The sequence below is a fragment of the Nerophis ophidion genome, linkage group LG15, assembly GCF_033978795.1.
Source record: "Nerophis ophidion isolate RoL-2023_Sa linkage group LG15, RoL_Noph_v1.0, whole genome shotgun sequence".
NCBI lineage: Eukaryota > Metazoa > Chordata > Actinopteri > Syngnathiformes > Syngnathidae > Nerophis > Nerophis ophidion.
In genome coordinates, this window is record NC_084625.1 from 26536801 (window position 1) to 26557480 (window position 20680).

Genomic DNA, 20680 nt, shown 5'->3' on the forward strand with positions numbered 1-20680 from the left:
TGTCAAATAGCTGGTGGTCTATGCTTTCGTTCGTGCATCGCAAACAGGAAATGCTAACAGCTCAATTGCTTTGATTGCTGGTCATTTTCTAAAAGTGTTACCAAATAAGGCCGTGAGTTGGAACTGAATAAATGCCAAGCCTTTCAAATTAGTACAGCCTAAAACTTGAGATCTTTTTGAGATTTCTGGATTGTCGTTCTGATTTTCATTGTTGGCAAAGCTTATCAGCGCCTCTGTTCTTGGTTTGTGATGCCAGGCACACGACGACCCAGTTCGCCGCCTCGCACAGGATGCCAGGCCCTCCGAAGAGGAAATGAGGCGCGTGGAGGAGGAGAGGATCCAGGTCCTGAACAACATGGAGGAGCTGGAGAAAAAGATTAAAGAACTGGACAACCAGATGGAAGAATCTTCCCGAGAGGTATGAACAGGTCTTGAGTTACAGATTTGAATATAAGACTGTTTTGGAAAAATCAACAGCATTCAGACAATTGTGATTTTTCAACACCAGTGAAATTACTAATCGATAGTTGTTTGTTTATTGTTCACCATTAAAAGTAGTACTCCTTCGTCTTACCCCGTCTTCTTACCTCCTAAAACTGAGGGCCAAAATTAAAATGGTCAAAAAAAACATAACCCTAGGAAATGATCCGCTACTCGTTTTCCGCTATTCCTTTCCCTCTGGCCATAGGATTTGGCCAGTTATCTTACAATGTACTACATTACATCACAGTTATTAGACCAATATTAAACAATAAAAGCAAACACCATCATATTCAGAAGCTACAATATGTAAATTTGTTGCGTTAGTTGGTCGTCATGAGGAACAATTTCAAATGAAAAAAAACCAACATTCTAAATATGGCTAATGGGATTTTTTTTAAAGTACATTAGCTGTCTAATCATGAAATGTAGTAAACTGTTGTAAAGTCCATTTGTAGATAATAATAGATAGATATATAGATAGATAGTACTTTATTGATTCCTTCAGGTGAGTTCCTTCAGGAAAATTAAAATACTAATAATATTAATAATAATAGATAATATGCGGACATCACTCATTTTTTAAATGAAAAACAAGATTCTAACAATGGCTAATGAACAATTTGAAAGTAGGTGTAGTCAATTGTAGTGCTATTTAAAAGGGATTTTATGATAAAAACAAAATTTAGAACATGGCATTATTTACGTGGAGTGCCAGTGCCACTATAAAAATCAATAATGCTTATGACTTTATTATGTGCTTTCTGCTTAGCGTTCTTCTCACATACACTCGTTGGCATTTAGTCATTACAGGAGAATTGTAATACCAGTTTTTTGACTTGAACGTGCAAAATCAAGATGTGATTGTTTGTGGTTCCCTGTTTGTAGTGACAGGAAGAAATGCTTTGACATGCTTGGGAAAAATCATCAAAGCGTGTATAAATTGCTGGACTACTAATACCGACCTGAGAGTCAACGTCCTTTACAGTGGACATTTGTAGACCTGCATAACAAGGCAATTTTGTTTCCTAAATGTGTAACACGAACGAAATAAATAAACCACAGGAAAATGTCCACTGCTAAAGATGCTAACTCTCAGGAGGATATAAGACAACATGTTTTTTTACAATGATGCAGAGTTCTTACACAGCTATGTCTGAACCGAACAAAGGTGGAGGTCGAGCGAGCTCTGGTGGAGGCAGAGCAGGAGTCTGAGTTAGCAGCCCTCCAGCAAGAAAAAGACACCCTGGAATCTCTTCGCAGCAAAATAGCAGGCATGGAGGCCAAATCTCAACAGGAAAAAGAAAAGGTATTTCCTTTTTTATTTTTTATTTTTTCGCTCTGCTACATCAGTGTGCTGGAAGGTTATTCGAATGGTCAACATCGCTGAGTTAGAACTAGAAGTTTTTTTCCACATGTTAGCTCAGATGCTTGATCATATCAGGTAGCAAGTGTGTGAGAGTGTGTGTTTGTGGGAGAGTATTGCGTTGCAACATGGCAAATAAACAGCGTCTGCTATTTGCTTTACTGTGATATGAGTGTAAATATATATGCCCGTCAAAGTCACACATGCATTTTGAGGTTATGTGACTCGGGGTAGGCGCTAATCCTTCTCATGCTGTCTCTGATCCAAATATATATCTGCTGATACTGCCCAGGATATCGAGGTCACCGTCCTATCTCGCACATCTACATGTACGCTCTGTGTGTACCAGCGTAGAATGGATTTAATTGTTGTTGTTATACATGCAGTAATCGCCTGTGGTCATAGTTTGATGGAAAAAAAGAGAGCGCTGAGAGAGCGCTCTGTCCATTAAAAGTTTCAGAGTAGGTGAAGCTGAGTGCCTGTATAGATTTTGGATGCCTGTGTATGTTAAAATCAATAACCTGTGTGTGTTAACCCAATTCATAGCCTCACCCTCTTCACATTCTCCCATCAACTTTCTCCATCACTCTTTTCAAGCAACCAACAAATGTCATAAATCCTACTTTCCATTCTTAAATAGATATCAATCCTACTGCCTGTCCCCCTTCCTTATATGCTAATAATGCTGACCTGATCACCTATAGGTAACTAACGGTGTCTCCTTCAATCCCACTAACGCTGTCATCCGCTTTATGTCCTGCGTGTGGGCTTGTGTGTGCATGTGTGGTGATGCACGTGTGTGTGTGTGTGTGTGTGTGTGTGTGTGTGTGTGTGTGTGTGTGTGTGTGTGTGTGTGTGTGTGTGTGCGTGTGCGTGTGTGCGCGTGCGCCAGGCGTGCGAGTTGCTACAGGCAGAAAAGGGCAGAGTAGAGAGGTTGGCTCAGATTGTGTGTGAGCAGCGCTCCCAGCTGGACAGCTGCCCCGAGGCCACCAAGGATCCCCTGCAGGAGCAGCTTGCCAGGGTCAGTACAATCACAGCTCGCGCCGCACACACACAGAGATGGCGCTTACATGCCAGGGTGAGGGATAATGCTAATGTGGCATGCTGCATCGGCTGGAAATATTGGGGTCTACATGTTTGTCTGGTGTCTACTTTCTTTTGTTTTTCGGATTCATATTAAGGATGGGCAATGACTACATTTTCCTTCAAAAACTATTTGGGCCATTCAAAATAAGAGTCAGTTTTTTTCTGACCTCCTGTTTCCTTGACACTCAGTTCACAGCTGACGTCATGTTGACAAACTAGCTATGCCAACAGCACATCAGCTGGTTGTTAGCCAAGTACTGCAATTATTTCCGACTGATTTGCTTCAAAATTAATCAACAATCGGTTTCTAGCGCCCATCCCTAATTAAAATGTCTTTTTTGGTCTGGGAATGCTTGTTTTCCTGAACACAGCAACACCAGGTTGTTTTTAAATACATGTTGCATGTCATTTTCTGCTACATGCTTTACACCCAGGGTGTCCAAAGATTTGTAGCAGGGCACCCAGGAAAATAGGAGCACTTGATTTGCTTACCCTAACCCACTTACAACTCAGTATGGATAATTTCAACTTACTACAGCATTTTTGTATTTTATTAGTTATCAGTGTTATTTTTTAATGTATAATCCTCTTCCGTTAATTGATTCCAAACATCACCTCGATAAATGAATTGCCCCAAAGTAGGAATCATTAAGTATAAATCGAATATTTTCATAGCTCGAGCACAAAAAAACAGTTTAAGACCGTGTAAGTACGATTTTCAACTATATGAAACCCTCTGGACATTAAATAACATCCTTTAGTCGCTTTCAGACTCTTTTTTTCTTTTCAATATTGTAATGCTGACTGAGGAATAAAATGCTCCCATAAGAATATTTTGTTTATTATTAGTTTAATCATCATTATTATTATTATTTTATAGTATTTTTTTTAAACAAAATGCAATTGTATTCGTTTATTTATTGTATGTTTTGCGCTATTTCAACAATCATTTTTTAATATCTTCCCTTTAAAAACTTCAATAAAAAATGAGTAAAGAAAAAAAAAGATATCAATGTATACTAAATATATCAGCATTACCCCATTGAGTGACAAGATAGGTGGAAAATATGCAGTTTTACACCACTGCAAACTACAGCAGCAAAAACAAATTGTCATTGTAAACGCGGGTGTCCATAATGTTGTGTCCGTTGTGTACATAATGTTGTGTCCGTTGTGTGTTATGTTATGTATCCATTTCGATGTGTGTCCAGGACTTTGAAGCACTCGAGATGGAGACAAAGCGCTTTGAGGACCTGGAGTTCCAGCAGCTGGAGAGAGAGAGCAGGCAGGACGAGGAAAAGGAGACGCAGACGCAGCAGCTTCTCCGGGAGATCGCCGACTACCAACGAAGCACCGTCACTCGAAAGGTTCTGTTCATATTTTCAGTTTGGTCTCCGTTTCATTCATTCATAGGCTACAGCGTCCTTACAATTTGTTTCGTTCTTACACCAGGAGCGACTGTTGACCCTTACGAAGCAGGCAGCACAGATTACCCAGCAGGCTGAGCGGGAGAAAGAAAGCTTCCTGACGGAGAGGAGCACTCTGGAAGCCATGCTGCAGAGGGTACAAAGATCTCCATTTTTTATTCAAACATATTTTGTCCAAATGTTGTACTTATTTGTAATCGTTTTCCCCAGGAGAAAGAAAACCTTGCGCCACTTGACCGGAAATATGCTGACCTCACTGGTGGCCAAAGTTACACATTAAGAGAGGTCAGTTTGATTCACACCTGACACACCACATATTTTCCTCCACTTTCTGCTGGATGTTCCTTCTGTGCTAGGATCAGTCTTTTAGCAGCGGTTACCCTGACGCCGCTGCTGCTTCACCTCCTCCAGTACCCGTGCGTGACCTCCCGTTTTCCCTCCTTTCCTCTCTTTTCCTCAAGAATGCCGAGGTACTATTTGTTACTATTAAATCCATCTCTATGTGACTCACGTTATGTCTCCACGTGATACAAGGGCTACATCACAGTCAGTGAACTCAATGAGCTATACTCACAGTTTGGGCTGGACCCTAAACCCAAACCCGAGTCCCAAATAAACCCCTCCCCTGACAACGGCATAGAGGATGAGGTGTGTGCAACGGTAGCGCTTTTTCCCTTTGTTTCCTGTCCTCTTGACTATGTTCTTTTCCACTTTTCCAAAAGCTCTGTCACTCTTCCTCCCCTGCCTGCGACTGTCTCTCTTCCTCCTCATCTTCCACCTCCTCCCATCTCAATCCACGCGCCTCCTCCAAAACCATCTCTGTGCACTGGCCAGAGATCATGGTGACATATCGAGAGCCTTCCCCCCAACCCGACTCTCCCCCACCTCCATTACCTGTCAAAAAACGCCACCGCCGACACAGGCAGGTAACTTTATAGCGTGTGCGTGAGCCAAAATGTGTTAAATGCTGTTTTATTATTATATTGCTTATATGAAAGTGAGCTCCCAGACCGAGTCCTATGTCGCAATAAGTTGCATTTACCATCACACTTTTACTGGTACCATTTACTTAAAGGGGACCTATTATGAAAAACTAACTGTTCTTACCTATTTGTACCTGTTTTTGTGTATTCGGAATCTGCATAAGTTCCAAAAATTTTAAGTCAAATCACAGAGGCATGGTGGAGATAGTAAACAATTTTCCCTTCTTTCATGCTTCCTTGAAGGTCCGTGTATGTTTTGGTATTTTAATTTAATTTTCATAAATAAAAATGAAAAAACAACAGTTTTTTTTAATTACGTTAAGGATGGACATTTTAAAATCCAAAAAAGGAAATTGAAAAACCAAGCGTTATTCTTATTTTGGTTTTGAAAAGAAAAATTAAGAATAACAAAAACAGAAAAACAGACCAAAACGGATGATTGTTCGTAGGTTGACACCGGAAGTCTTTGTTTGAAAGTAAAAGCGGGGCCTACACAAAGAGGTCTGACGTCTGCATATACAGATATCAATAAGCACATATAATACGAAAGTGGAGGCAAAAAGGGATTTGATTGTGCATCATAGTACAGATTTCCTTACAGGACAGACCGCGGTCCAGTCTTAAAAATCCCTACATCTGGTTCTGCTGTCGGAATATAAAAACACAATAATTTTGTTCTGCTTTTCAGCTTAATTTTTCAGAAATATCTACACACACATATCAACAGAAACTGAAAAGCAAACCAAAAGTAGTGATTTTAAAGACAAGACCGCGGACTGGCCTTTAAGAAAATTTGTACTATGATGCGCAAACGAATTAATCACCATTCAATTTTCTTTAAAACAATTTTCAGTTAACTTTTGTTTTGCATTTAAACTTTTGTTAATGTGGTGAAGTTAATAGTTTAATGATTAGCATAAAGAACAATAGTGGAAGTCAGTAAAACAAACGCAAATAATATAAAAAAAATATAAAATGAAAATGGCCTAAGACTACTCTCTTGTGGCATGCCACAACAAGCGTTTGTACATCAGAATTTCGGTAAGTTGCACATTAATATTTAAACAATATTTTTGATTATTAAATGTGTATTTGTACATTACAGTATTTCATATTTACGTGTTACTCATATATTGTAATTTTTATGAAAATTTGTGGTGTTCCATAGTACCACTACAAGGTACTTACGTAGCAGCAGCGATACTCCTTCCACAGTTTGGGAATCAGTAAAACAAACGGTACTAAAATGTATAACTATGACTTTAGATGGCACCAAAGGAGGCTTTTTAAACCAGGAATTTGAACTCTGCAACTTCAATTTAAACAATGCTGATAACCTCAACATGAGGTTTAAAGTATACAAACCTCTTTCTCATTAATGTGTGCCGGTTTGTTTTTATCAGCATTTTCGGCTGCTGGAGGAGAGGAAGCGATCCGACAGAGATGGTACTTCCCATTTTAGCGACACGCTACCCAGAAAAAAAACAACACCCGCCATGACGCCCCAGTTTTCATGTGCGACGCTTGGACGCAGTTTCCCAACAAAGGTAAACTCTCAGAAATGTCTTGCCCATATAAACTAGAAAAGCACTCTGAGAGTCAAGACCTACGGCAGGCGCTTTATTCCAATAGGAAAACATATATTTTTTTCAAATCCTGAATCCAGACGGTGATCCGGCTCACCCTCAAAATCTAATCACTTTCTGACATTTCCTCACCGCCTATAACTTTTTGAGCTTTGTTGCTATTGCTCTGTCGCGGAATGAAATAAGCAGAGTGGCCATCTTGTCAGTCTTCCACTTGTATTTGTCTCTGTGGCTGGAAGCAGGGCCGCTAACACAACTCACAAGTTTGGCCTCGTAATTTAAACGTAAGGTAACAGTAAAAAAAAATTATCTGGAGCACTCCAGAAATCTCATCACTTGTTCATTATCCAATTTCTGACATTCCCTCACGCCTATACAAGCTGGGAGCTGCTCCTTTTACCCCATATTTTTAAAAGGCGGTTAAAACACATTTGTTTTTGTGAGTTTTCCAGTGTTGTTTCTGTAATATTTCATTATTATTTAATATATTTGTAATTTTATTTGCTATGTTTCTGTTGTTTCATCACGCTACGTTCTGATATTTGATTTTACTGTTTGTATTTTACTGTTTGTATTTTAACCATGTGAAATTCTTTGCGCTACATAATTAACATGTACTTATTTACTTACCTAATTCACAAAATATGTCATTACATTGTGTGGAAATACATTTGTTTGTTCACAGCCCCACCCACCATTGATACAGAGCACAAGCTGTGGCAGCATTCTTCCCAGAATGCTCTCCTTATCCAACAAGGAAACAGAATGCCGACGTCTGCAAAAAGGTACACATGCTTTATTCGCATTAATCACTATCAGTGTCTACATTTAAATAGGTGTTCAGACATTTTTAGAATGTTTTTTGGAATAGTTATGGCAGTTGCATGGTCCCTCAGTCCCATTTGGCCTCTTGATCTGGCTCATCAGATGGGTGTGTCTGCTGCAAGTGGCAGATGCTATCAGTTTGTGTATTTCTGTCTTCTTCCTGTACCCAGAAGCAGAGCTTGTAAATGTCATTATTTCTCCCTCTGCTTCTGACTATGCACGCATCCTTTAGCTCATGTTCCTAAAGTAGTATTTTTTTTGGTGGGAGGACTGCACTGGAATATTAGCCACAGTGGCGGGACTTATTGATGCAAAACTGAAGCCATCTGGGCAACAAAGTGTTGTCCAGGAGGGAGTGACGCAGACAGGTACTGTGCTACATCGTGTAGACGTGGTGCTGAAGCTAATAATCTTTTTTCCTGTGGGTGTTCAGGTCAGCCCAGCTCCCGGGCGTCATCTCAGACCAACGTCTACCTCGATGCCTTTGGCTACCGTGACAACCAGGCGTTTGACACTATGAGCGTGGACAGCACTGACTCCATTGAGACCAGCATCTCTGCATGTTCTCCTGACAATGTCTCAAGGTCAGCATTTAGAAAATATAATGTGTGTGTGGATCTGACTGCTGCCTAATCTTTATTGGGGGGTTTGGATTGAATTTGAAATGTTATGCATATCTTTGAAGACTAATCTTTGTGTTATAAACTTGTTAGTTAAGAGTTACAGATATGGCCCATCATATAATTTAATTTAGCCCGCCTCAGTATTTAAAGCAGGTGTAGGGAAACTATGGCTCTCGAGCCAGATCCGGCTCTCAGATAAATCTTAGCTGACTTTGCTTAACACGATAAGTAATGAACAATTCCACTGGTAATCACAGTTTTGATTGATTGATTGATTGATTGAAACTTTTATGAGTAGATTGCACAGTACAGTACATAAACCGTACAATTGACCACTAAATGGTAACACCCGAATAAGTTTTTCAACTTGTTTGAGTCGGTGTCCACGTTAATCAATTCATTGTACGTGTTAAAAACAACATTGAAAATATAAAACATTCTCATGCATTTTAATCCGTCCATCCGTTTTCTACCCCACCAGTTCAAGAAGTCGCATTAAGAAGTATTTTATTTATTATTGGTTAGCTTCAGAATAACAATGTTATTAAAAAGAATAAAAGACCTATTATACTCTAAAAATGTTGGTCTTATTTAAAAATGCCCGCATTTAGTTGTATTAAGTGTTTAAAAATATTATATGGCTCTCACAGAAATACATTTTTAAATATTTGGCATTCATGGCTCTCTCAGCCAAAAGGTTCCCGACCCCTTATTTAAAGCATTATTAACGTGGCCTGCGAAAGGCTGGAAATATTTAAGCAATTTCTCATATAAAAATGTGCTGCATGCAATTGCATATGTTTGACACTTAAATATTATTTGATCATGTACTGCAACAAGACAACAATTTAAAAACACTTGATCCATTGATCTGTAAAATGTGTAATCCACAACCGTTGCATGTGCAAATTGTGTAACAAGGCTATTATATGTTTATATACATTTATATTTACTATTACAAAGGGCCCTCTTGAGGGCAGCCGTAATTGCAATATGGCCCTCAAAAAAACACATCCTTTAAATGTGGCCTGCCACGTTTTTGGAGAGGGGGTTATTGGTTTATGTATGGATAGTGTGCGCTACACATTACTCAGCCATCCATCCATCCATTTTTCACTGTGTGTCCTTTTCTGGGTCGTGGTGGGGCTGGAGCTTAACCCAGCTACACTCGGGCGGAAGGCGGTGTACACCCTGGACAAGTAGCCACCTCATCGCAGGGCCAACACAGACAGAAAACCATTCACACTCACATTCACACACTATGGCCAATTTAGTGTTGCACCATATTCAGATATCAGCTACAGTAGATAAGGTCGTATTTTCGCCATTCCTGTGAGAATCCTGCATGTGACTGAAGCATTGAGTGGGACAATCTAGGACTAGCTGTAGTGTGCTCAAACAACCACCGGATAGCATCTGTGAGCAGATAATCCTGTATCATCTCTATCGGATTTACAGATTTTATCAGGTTGGTAGTGCATTCTTCTTGCATTCTTAACTCATGCTTCAAGTGAAGGATGAGGTAAAAATGCAACCTTACCTGTAATTTCTGTAGTTTCTGTGATTAGCCGGCCATATCATTTAACGTGGCCTGCGAAAGGCTAGAAATAATAGAGCACTTTCTGGCTAAATGTATCTGTTCTTTCAATTTGGACATAAAATGTGCGGCATCTAATTACATATGTTCTACACTTTAATATTACCTGATCCTGCAAAAGGCATTTTGTTTGTAAAACATATAGGTAATCAAAAACCGTTGCCTATGCAAATTGTCAAACAAGTCTATTATTCGTTTATTTACATATATATACACTGTTACTAACGGCCCTCGGAGGATAGCCATAATTTCAATACAGTTGAATTTGACACTTTTGATCTGGAACAACAAAAATAATCATATACCTGTAGCTTGATATGCCAACGTCCGTGCATTTAATAGTGTTTTTCCAAACTTGACTGTTAGGAAAATGTCTCCTCAAAATTCCTGTGCTTCGTCTTATATTGACGTTTTAAATTGGACATTTTCATAACAGCCATAGCCACCTGGGATATTAACCACATTGGTCTTGTGTTTATTGGATAGAGAGTACATTCAAATGATTTAGGCCAATTTTCATGGAATTTCCAATTTTCACTGTCCACTTTTCTTTTACACTCAACATTTTTGTGCTCTGGCAGCCAGCAAAGTTTTGATGTGCAGGTGACTCCAAAAAAAAAGTGAAACTTGAAGTGCACGCGGCAGTGAACTCTTTAGTGATGCAGTTACAGGCAATCAGCATCGCTTTGGTACGGGCACAAAACTTGTGCTTACTCAAGCATATAGTGACGAAATCACCGTCCAGGGACCCCCATATTGAGAGGGCCTGAGAAATTTGCATAATTGGCCATGGTACATTTGCATGTAATGGTAAAGGACGCTTTAGGAGAGAGGAATGACAAAAAGTCTTCTGTCGATTCCTGTTGTCGTGTTTTTCAATGTTACAATCACGATGGAGCCGCTTTTGAGTACTTTTAGATGGAGTAAAGGGGTCCGCAGCAGTACTGTTGTTGAGAAGGGTCAAGAGTCCCCATTCACAGACAGTCCCATTATAAGGTGTTTATGTGGTAGCGCCAAATCTATTTGTGTCAGCAGAGATAATGAATGCATGGAAAACATTGTGTGTAACATGAAACACCCACCCTCTCTAGAGAGCAGGATTTGTAAAACTGTGCATGTTTCAGATTACCGTACTCTGTTTGGCGTTACGCAGGCCATGTTATGCAATATGGAATGTGTGTGTGTGTGTGTGTGTGTGTGCGTGTGTGCGTGTGTGCGTGCGTGCGTGCGTGCGTGCGTGCGTGCGTGCGTGCGTGCGTGCGTGCGTGCGTGCGTGCGTGCGTGCGTGCGTGCGTGCGTGCGTGCGTGCGTGCGTGCGTGCGTGCGTGCGTGCGTGCGTGCGTGCGTGCGTGCGTGCGTGCGTGCGTGCGTGCGTGCGTGTGTGTTTGTGCGTGCGTGCGTGTGTGTTTGTGCGTGCGTACCATTCTAGTCAACCCCCTCAGGATCTGATGCACTGAGTATGATTGTGCATTCGGGGGTCCGGCCCCCCTATCTAAACTAAAACCATGTGTGTTTTCATCCCTCCATTTTATTCAAACATTCAAACTGTCCCTCCTCTTGTTTCATGATATAGTCTTTTTCCAGCACATTCTACACATTTTAACCGTTTGCCAATCTACACTTATGAATGATTGTTTTTCTGATTCTTTTTTTTACAATACACAAACATGTGGTTTTGTAGTGTATATACCAAAAAAGAGAATGAGTGTGATTCCGTATCATCGACTAAGGTAAGACCTTAAAGTTCTCAAAATTCTTCCCATTTCTCTTTCTTGTACTGTACTTCACTCACTCTCCTCTCTCCCGTTTGTTTAGACTTCGTCTTGATGTGCACCCTTTATCTTAACACTGTAATGACATCATCCATTTCCCTTACGGATAAGAGAGCATTTGCACGTTTGTGTTCTTGGGACGGCAGAATTCTGCAAGAGGACCTAATACATTTAATAAAAGTATATAAAACATTCATAACGTTTCTTTTGTTGTGTGTGTTCCAGTGCGAGTACTTCTAACGTTGCCAGGCTGGAGGAGATGGAGCGTTTGCTGAGAGAAGCCCATTTAGAAAAGAATCAACTCCTTGAGCACAAGGTGATAAGTCGCAAATTAAAAATACTGCACAAAGGAGACACTTTTCAGCAATTATTCTGTTATATCTATTCAGGGGACAATAAACTTGGACATACTTTAGAGTAGTCAGTGTACAGCTTGTGTAGCAGTATAGATTTACATACATAAAGTACTCAAACTCACAACCATATTGTCTAAATAGCTGGCAACACAAGTCAGTACCAAGATAGTTGTGTGTGATAGTTGTGCATAAGTACTGCCGATAACGGGGAACTGTGGTTCATTGAGGGGATTGCAAGTAATATTAGGTAACACAAAAAGCCCACTATGAACAAGGAATGGGTAACAAATGTTGTATTTTTATTTATGTAAAATCAAACATTGCCATATTTTGATACCTTCATTGAACGTGACGTCACGTTCGGTTACAAACTCGGCACAGGCGCAAGTACTTGGCGGGTAAACAAGTAGTAAACCGCTCAGCGCACACTCAACCGGACTGCCTCTGGGTAATGTTACAATTTTCAATGCCAACAATACAAGAAGAAGGCACTCAAAAGTACAGTTAGGCTCCACTTTTTAAAATGTGCGAACTTGATGCTAATTTAAGTTGGAATTGCCATAGACATGCTAAAGATTAGCATTAACAATTTTACATGGCGATTTTAACACTTTAAAATTGGGTAATTAAATCAAAACTACAACAAAAGTGCATGTTACAAACAGCTGGTGTGTAACAAGTACAATAATTGTAGTATTGTAATAAACACTTTTTAGAACTCAACAAAAGAAAAGCACATTCAACTTGACGACAAAGCCTAATTCCTGGCAAAAGCAAGACTCTGTAGTCCAGAGTTGTGCATAAAGAGAGCATTGCCAAGTAAACAATAGGCAACATGACTGCTGTCGAGGATGTGTGTGGCTGTGCAATTGCTGTCGTTTTGATGTTGCCCTCATTTTTTTCTAAATCTTCATTGGCTTCGAACCAACAGTTGTGGGGAAATTGTGACATTTATGTGAATTATGTCAACTGTGGTGGCTGCCATCCAATGAATTGGTAATTACTGTATTTATCACTCATTATGTACTCCTGATCTTTCTTTTGTATAACATGCTAAGTGAATAAGTGTACTTTTGTACTAATTTCCCCACTTTTCTGCACAATCACTGAGATATGGTATCACTGGTGAGCAGTAAGAGAATATGGAGTGATTTTTCATCCTGAACATATTTTCATTCATTCATTATTGACATATTTCTTGCCACTTTGTGTTGTATATTCTTAATGAGATTTCCTGTTCCACGTATCATCTATTATTACACACACAGTTTGGTGTCTTGTACTCTTTCAAAGTCTGTCTATTTATATTTGTGTTGGACTTTCTCCTCTACTGTAAACAATTATTTCAGCTTTACTGAGATTCAAAGATAGTCTGTTTTTGTTAAAACATCTCTTTATTTTGTTCATGTCTTCTGTTATGATTTGTATTGGCTTCTGTCTGTTCTCTCCTGAACCAAACGCAAATGTTGTATGGTGTGTTTACCTGGCACAAGACGCTGTAATCAGTGGCTCTCCAGTGTTGATCGCAAACCTTCACTTCCCATACTTGTCTTTTTCCGTTGTTGGAAAGCGATGCAGAAGAGTTCCACAATAATCACAGGTGGAGGAGCCCCTCGCTGCACAACAGGGCATTTTTACACGTTGAAAAGGTAACGAAGAAGCATAACAAACACATAGCATCAGCTCAGAGTTGGTAGCAGTCATGGCATCCTGTAGTCAGGTAAGTGCCTTTTGACCAATTATTGAGGAGTTTGCGTGAAACCGAGTTGGCCATATTCTTTTTATACACAACTCTGCTGTAGTCTATACTCTACTGCCATCTCACGTCTTGGAATAGCAAGTGCATGCCAAATCTACAATATAATTATGTCCAGTGCAATGCTTGCAAGTATAAAACGTTAAATAAAACAATTGAGAATTTCTGTCTTTTAATTAACATTTATCAGCACACACAAAAGTTTTTTGTACAATTGAGTACCGGGATTGGTTCCCAAGTTCTTGGAATTAGTACCATATCGGTTCAAATGTGATTAGTACCCATCCCTACTGTGAAGCGTACTCATGTGAGTTGCCAGCGAATGTTTGTCTTTACTCATTTGAAGGTGAATTTACTGCTAAACAAGCTGTACACTGACTACTCTAAATCAAATCTGAGTTTCTTTCCTATAGTATTGTCAAACTAAAATTGATGGGCGTATTCACTTTAGTGAGTTTAATTATTCAACCGCCATCATTCTTTTTATAACTGCTGTCTTATACCAATACCCTCCTCAAGGAGAGAGAGGTAGAAATGCGCAAACTGGCGCTGGAGGAGGAAAAGAAGAGACGGGAGGAGCTGGAGAAAATGCTCCAGGAGGAGACAAGCAGGCGTCAGAAACTCATCGACCGCGAGGTGAAACTACGAGAGAAACAGCGGGTGCAGGTATCTACTCTGTCAACTTCTCTAGACGTGATTAACATTGCCCTGTAAACTCATTTTGGATTCTTTCCTCTAGTCCCGCCCACTTACCCGTTACCTGCCAGTGCGAAAGGATGATTTTGACTTGCGGTCTCACATTGAGTCAGCAGGCCACAGCGCAGACACGTGCTTCCACTTGTCCATCTCTGAGAAGACGTGCAGGGGCTACCTGGTCAAGATGGGGGGCAAGATCAAAACCTGGAAGAAGCGCTGGTTTGTCTTTGACCGCAACCGACGAACACTCTCCTACTTCTCAGGTTAGAACCAGAAATGTAAAAACATGTATGGTTATATTAGGGCTGGGTGATAAAACAATATCGATAAATATAGCAAAATACAAATGAACTGTTCTTTGATAACAAAAAGAGACAATTTTAATTCATTGTCCAGGTTCTAAAAGACGCAAGATTAGCCTGCTTAGCCTCACTCTACCATGATACTTGGTTGAGTAAAATGTGTAATGCTAGTGGCTTTGAATGGTGCGAATAGGACAAAATGTATCCAACAAAATTTAAACTATCTTTAAGACATATCAGAATTGTATTTGTTTGTGTAAGTATGAATATTGTCTTGTTTTTAGCACAGATTAGACCAGACCTGGGCAATTATTTTGACTCGGGGGGGGCCACATTGAGAGAAAAAATTAGCCTTGGGGCCGGTGTGTATAAAATATAAATAAATATATGTATCTACCTGTAAAAAATATGCTGTACAGTATGTGGGCTTGGGTCCCTTTTTTGAGGAACACAAATACACAAACTCACAATAATGTCTGATAAAATGGTAAAAACGTTATGACAGACAACCTCAAAAATCGGAATGAAATTTAAATTTTTTTACTGAATCAGACACCCAGAATGTACATCACAATAAAGAATGTAGGATTTACAATATTAACTATGATTGATAAAACACTTAATATTAACGACATACCTGCTTGGCACTTTGCTTCAAGGGTTGGAATTGGGGGTTAAATCACCAAAAATTATTCCTGGGCGTGGCCACCGCTGCTGCCCACTGCTCCCTTCACCTCCCAGGGGGGGGATCAAAGGTGATGGGTCAAATGCAGATAAATAATTTTGCCACACCAAGTGTGTGTGTGACAATCATTGGTACTTAACTTAATATCAACATCAGTCCTCTTTACTATTCAGACCACCTCCTCGATCAACGTTTTTTGCTATTAAGCAAAACTCGACAGGAATGCAACAAACACGGCAAAAGAACAACACAAAGGGTTAAAAAACACCTATAATCTGAAATATCACTTTTTTGCAGAACTTTGTTGAAAAAATTTGCTTTCCTGTCTGTCCCTAACACCCGTGTTTTTGTTGGCCGCGCTGGAAACAAACCCTGCCGACACTGCTTGGTGACTTGTCTGAGCTGCTGTGATGCAATTACCCTAATAACTTGTATGTCACTCAGAAACGCATATTCCAACCATTGAAATACTTTCGATAATTCAAGACTTACAGTAATTTCAAAACAGCACTGGACATCATATTAGCGTCTACAGTTTCGATGTTAAAGGTCTAAAAAAATATTTGGAAACGTCCGGCGGGCCGGATTGGCAATCTTAATGGGCTGTAAACAGTTTGTGGGCCATAATTGGCCCAGATCTGGATTAGACAGTGCTTCTTTTTTGAAAATGGCAACATGCTCTCACTTCTGGGTGCATTCCCCGACATATATCATCTGTAATGCAATGTGAAGTAACGTGTATATCATATCATATTTAAAATCAGAGCACACTTATATGGAGGAGAATGTTGTCTGAATTGCTTCTCGACAAAATGAAACACACATTCATAAATAAATAATTTCACGTTTTGTCATTAAATAAGGTTTAAAACATGAGATAATTTTGCCAATTGCTGTTTTCGTCTCTGAAACTGTGTTTATATACAGAATGTGTTTATGTACAGTATGTGCGTGTACACACGAGAACTGTGATTAAAGCTGCATTTTTTCACCCATGTTCATGAAATGTACACAATAACAATAGCTTTAATAATGTTAACACACAGATAGACATAAGGAATTAAATGGTAAATGGGTTATACTAGCGATTTTCTACTTTAAAGGTACTCAATGCGCTTTGACACTATTTCCACATTCACACACACACATAGCTGCCATGCAAAGCCCTAACCACAACCCATCAGGAGCAAGTGTGAATATAATGGACGTAACTAGAATGGCAGAAGCTGCGCTACCAACAGAGCCACGCCGTGAGCAAAACTCCATTTGTAAAAAAATATCGGCAGTGTGTGTAAATATTATACAGTATAAATACTTTTCATGGCGCCTACATATTTAACTCCTGATAAAAATACGTATTTCAAACCAAAATAACCTTCTGATGTCTTCACATCTCTTATAACATTTAAACATGACAAAAATAAAGATTTCATATATATTGTTGTACATATATCGATATTGACCGAAAAGGAAAAAGATACTGTGATCATTTTTTGTTCCCATCTGTTGTTTTATTACAGCGGAACTACTTGCTAATGACACCGAAAGGTGTCATTTCCATGAAACATAGGTCCATTATTCAAGGAGCTTTATTGTCTTGATAGCACACAACAGTACCCGAGGGCCCATATTTTTCCCAACAACTTTCACGAGAAAATAGTATGTACATAATAATTTCAATAAAGTACAAACTCTGTTTCCATATGATTTGGGAAATTGTGTTAGATGTAAATATAAACGGAATACAATGATTTGCAAAAACCTTTTCAACCCATATTCAGGTGAATATGCTACAAAGACAACATATTTGGTGTTCAAACTGATAAACATTTTTTCTTTAGCAAATAATCATTAACTTTAGAATTTGATGCCAGCAACACGTGACAAATAAGTTGGGAAAGGTGGCAATAAATACTGATAAAGTTGAGGAATGCTCATCAAACAATTGTTTGGAACATCCCACAGGTGTGCAGGCTAATTGGGAACAGGTGGGTACCATGATTGGGTATAAAAACAGCTTCCCGGAAAATGCTCAGTCTTTCACAAGAAAGGATGGGGCGAGTTACACCCCTTTGTCCACAACTGTGTGAGCAAATAGTCAAACAGTTTAAGAACAACGTTTCTCAAAGTGCAATTGCAAGAAATTAAGGGATTTCAACATCTACGGTCCATAATATCATCAAAAGGTTCAGAGAATCTGGAGAAGTCACGTAACGTAAGCGGCATGGCCGGAAACCAACATTGAATGACCGTGACCTTCGATCCCTCACACGGCACTGTATCAAAAACCAACATCAATCTCTAAAGGATATCACCACATGGGCTCAGGAACACTTCAGAAAACTACTGTCACTAAATACAGTTTGTCGCTACATCTGTAAGTGTAAGTTGAAGCTCTACTATGCAAAGCGAAAGCTATTTATCAACAACATCCAGAAACGCCGCCGGCTTCTCTGGGCCAGAGATCATCTAAGATGGACTGATGCAAAGTGGAAAAGTGTTCTGTGGTCTGACGAGTCCACATTTCAAATTGTTTTTGGAAATATTCGACATCTTGTCATCCGGACCAAAGGGGAAGCGAACCATTCAGACTGTTATCGACGCAAAGTTCAAAAGGCAGCATGTGTGATGGTATGGGTTGCATTAGTGCCCAAAGCATGGGTAACTTACACATCTGTGAAGGCACCATTAATGCTGAAAGGTACATACAGGTTTTGGAACAACCTATGCTGCCATCTAAGCGCCGTCTTTTTCATGGACTCCCCTGCTTGCTTATTTCAGCAAGACAATGCCAAACCACATTCAGCACGTGTTACAACAGCTTGGCTTCGTAAAAAAAGAGTGCGGGTACTTTCCTGGCCCCCCTGCAGTCCAGACCTGTCTCCCATCGAAAATGTGTGACGCATTATGAAGCGAAAAATACGACAGCGGAGACCCCGGACTGTTGAACGACTGAAGCTCTACATAAAACAAGAATGAGAAAGAATTCCACTGTCAAAGTTTCAACAATTAGTTTCCTCAGTTCCCAAACGTTTATTGAGTTTTGTTAAAAGAAAAGGTGATGTAACACAGTGGTCAACATGCCCTTTCCCAACTATTTTGGCACGTGTTGCAGCCATGAAATTCTAAGTTAATTATTATTTGCACAAAAAAAATTAAGTTTAGGTTTGAAGTTTGAGTTTGAACATCAAATATCTTGTTTTTGTAGTACATTTAATTGAATATGGGTTGAAAAGGATTTGCAAATCATTGTATTCCGTTTATATTTACATGTAACACAATTTCCCAACTCATATGGAAACGGGGTTTGTAGGATATAGATTTCAACCAGAATTCATTGTGATCCTGTAGTGCAAATAGAACGCAGGAGTAGCAGGGACTACCTCACTGTAATAGATTACTTTGGTATTTTCTAGACAAGCATGAGGCCAAGCTGAAAGGAGTGATCTACTTCCAAGCCATAGAAGAAGTGTATTACGACCACCTGAAGAATGCACATAAGGTAAGAAGAGGGAAAGGCTCCACATGCTCAAATTCTGTCAGTCTCATTTCAAATATTGACTTTTCTCCTCTAGAGCCCCAACCCCTCGCTCACATTCAGCGTCAAGACTCACGACAGGGTCTACTACATGGTGGCCCCCTCCCCTGAGGCAATGAGGATTTGGATGGACGTGATTGTTACAGGCGCTGAAGGGTACACACAGTTCATGTTGTAGTTTTTAAAAAAAGGTTTTTAGTAGAATATCTATCTTCTACGTGGACAAATAGCCTTGATGTATCAGTATAAGACATCTATTTTTAACTTTTAACCTGCTTCATTTTGCAAGACTATACTACTACTGTCTACCTCCATTTTCACATGGCAGTAAAATACTACATTGACTTGGAAAATAGGGAATTGGTTATTAGTCTTTTTGTGAGCACAAAAGCTAGGATTTTGCCAAGAGCATCTTGTTATTTTTCTACTGGTACCCTCAGGTGTTAAGAGTGTACAATAATGTGCGTTATGTATATAGATGTATATAGACGTGTGAATTTTTTGCACACATGTGCTCCAAAGTGCCTCTGTGAGTGTATGCATGTGCGAATTACTGTGAGCTTCTAATGCAGCTCCAAAGTTGCTTCTTTCTAGTATTGAACAACACATGCACAGTATTCCACGAAGGATATAAAGCTCACCCTCACTTTTACTATTTTGTTTTTTCTAATAATTTTAATCAACTAGGATCCTATTTGTGCCTTGTTTAACACTCATATACGTGTAGCAGAATTTTTATATGCTTATATTTTTAAGTGCTATTTGTTTTTATATACTCTCTGTAGTATCGCCTGTGCTGAGAAAATAGTGGCCTATTAACAACCACTCAAAAGGCCAAACATTAAAGAAAATGATGGTACGTGTGTAATATAATATAAAAACTGGTTTGTATCTTGATGATTATTGTGAATAATGTGTTTGTTTTATTAGCACTAATTTAATGTTTATATTTGTGCACTATAGCAACATGAAATAGTTTTTTGCTTGTAATATTGTATTGGTGCATTCACATCAACTTTCCTCATGGAGTTCTTGACCAAAGTTTATGTACGTAAATAGTGTGTGAGGTTGCTTTTAAGTGTTTTTATTGACAGCAATAGGATCGAAATATCATTTTTTACACATTCCAAGCACATCTCATTGTTACTGTCATTTTACCTTGTAATTGCCAACATCATTGCATGTATGTTTGTTTTTATATCACGATTCAATAAACATATATTATTCTTGTTGTGATTCCAATGTTTTAAAAACCAAGTCTCTTTGAAAACGACTTTTTCACCTCTCCTGTAAAAGAAAAATATAAAATTGGTTGATCATGTGGTACTGTGTTGTGGTTTTTGCAATATACATGTCATATATCGTTTGGCTACTTGCTTGCATTAACCATACTTGCCAACCCTCCCGGATTTTCCGGGAGACTCCCGAAATTCAGGGCCTCTCCCGAAAACCTCCCGGGACAAATTTTCTCCCGAAATTCAGGCGAACTGAGTTACGTGTCGACAGCCTGTTTTCACGTATGCTTTCCCTCAATATAAACAGAGTTCTTGGTTTCTTATGTGGGTTTATTGTTAGGCAGTTTCATTAACGTCCTCCCAGCGC

At 39.3% G+C, this 20680-nt stretch overlaps 1 protein-coding gene across 7 annotated transcripts in view; it reads left to right on the top strand.

The window, feature by feature from the left end:
- phldb2b (pleckstrin homology-like domain, family B, member 2b) overlaps positions 1–20400 on the top strand; it is a 108018-nt gene extending 87618 nt beyond the window's left edge. For 4 of the 7 annotated variants that reach the window (XM_061921935.1, XM_061921934.1, XM_061921933.1 and 1 more), the window contains 17 exons: positions 257–418; positions 1652–1789; positions 2739–2867; positions 4144–4299; positions 4385–4495; positions 4570–4644; positions 4716–4829; positions 4894–5007; positions 5082–5285; positions 6746–6889; positions 7614–7713; positions 8187–8337; positions 11971–12061; positions 14377–14523; positions 14597–14816; positions 18957–19042; positions 19116–20400. In XM_061921935.1, the coding sequence (XP_061777919.1) occupies positions 257–418; positions 1652–1789; positions 2739–2867; positions 4144–4299; positions 4385–4495; positions 4570–4644; positions 4716–4829; positions 4894–5007; positions 5082–5285; positions 6746–6889; positions 7614–7713; positions 8187–8337; positions 11971–12061; positions 14377–14523; positions 14597–14816; positions 18957–19042; positions 19116–19256 (2283 nt within the window). In that variant the 3' untranslated portion in view covers positions 19257–20400. The remainder of the gene's footprint in view (positions 1–256; positions 419–1651; positions 1790–2738; positions 2868–4143; positions 4300–4384; positions 4496–4569; positions 4645–4715; positions 4830–4893; positions 5008–5081; positions 5286–6745; positions 6890–7613; positions 7714–8186; positions 8338–11970; positions 12062–14376; positions 14524–14596; positions 14817–18956; positions 19043–19115) is intronic. The other 3 variants (XM_061921936.1, XM_061921937.1, XM_061921938.1) reach the window with 3 other exon arrangements.
- Positions 20401–20680: the final 280 nt, after the last annotated feature.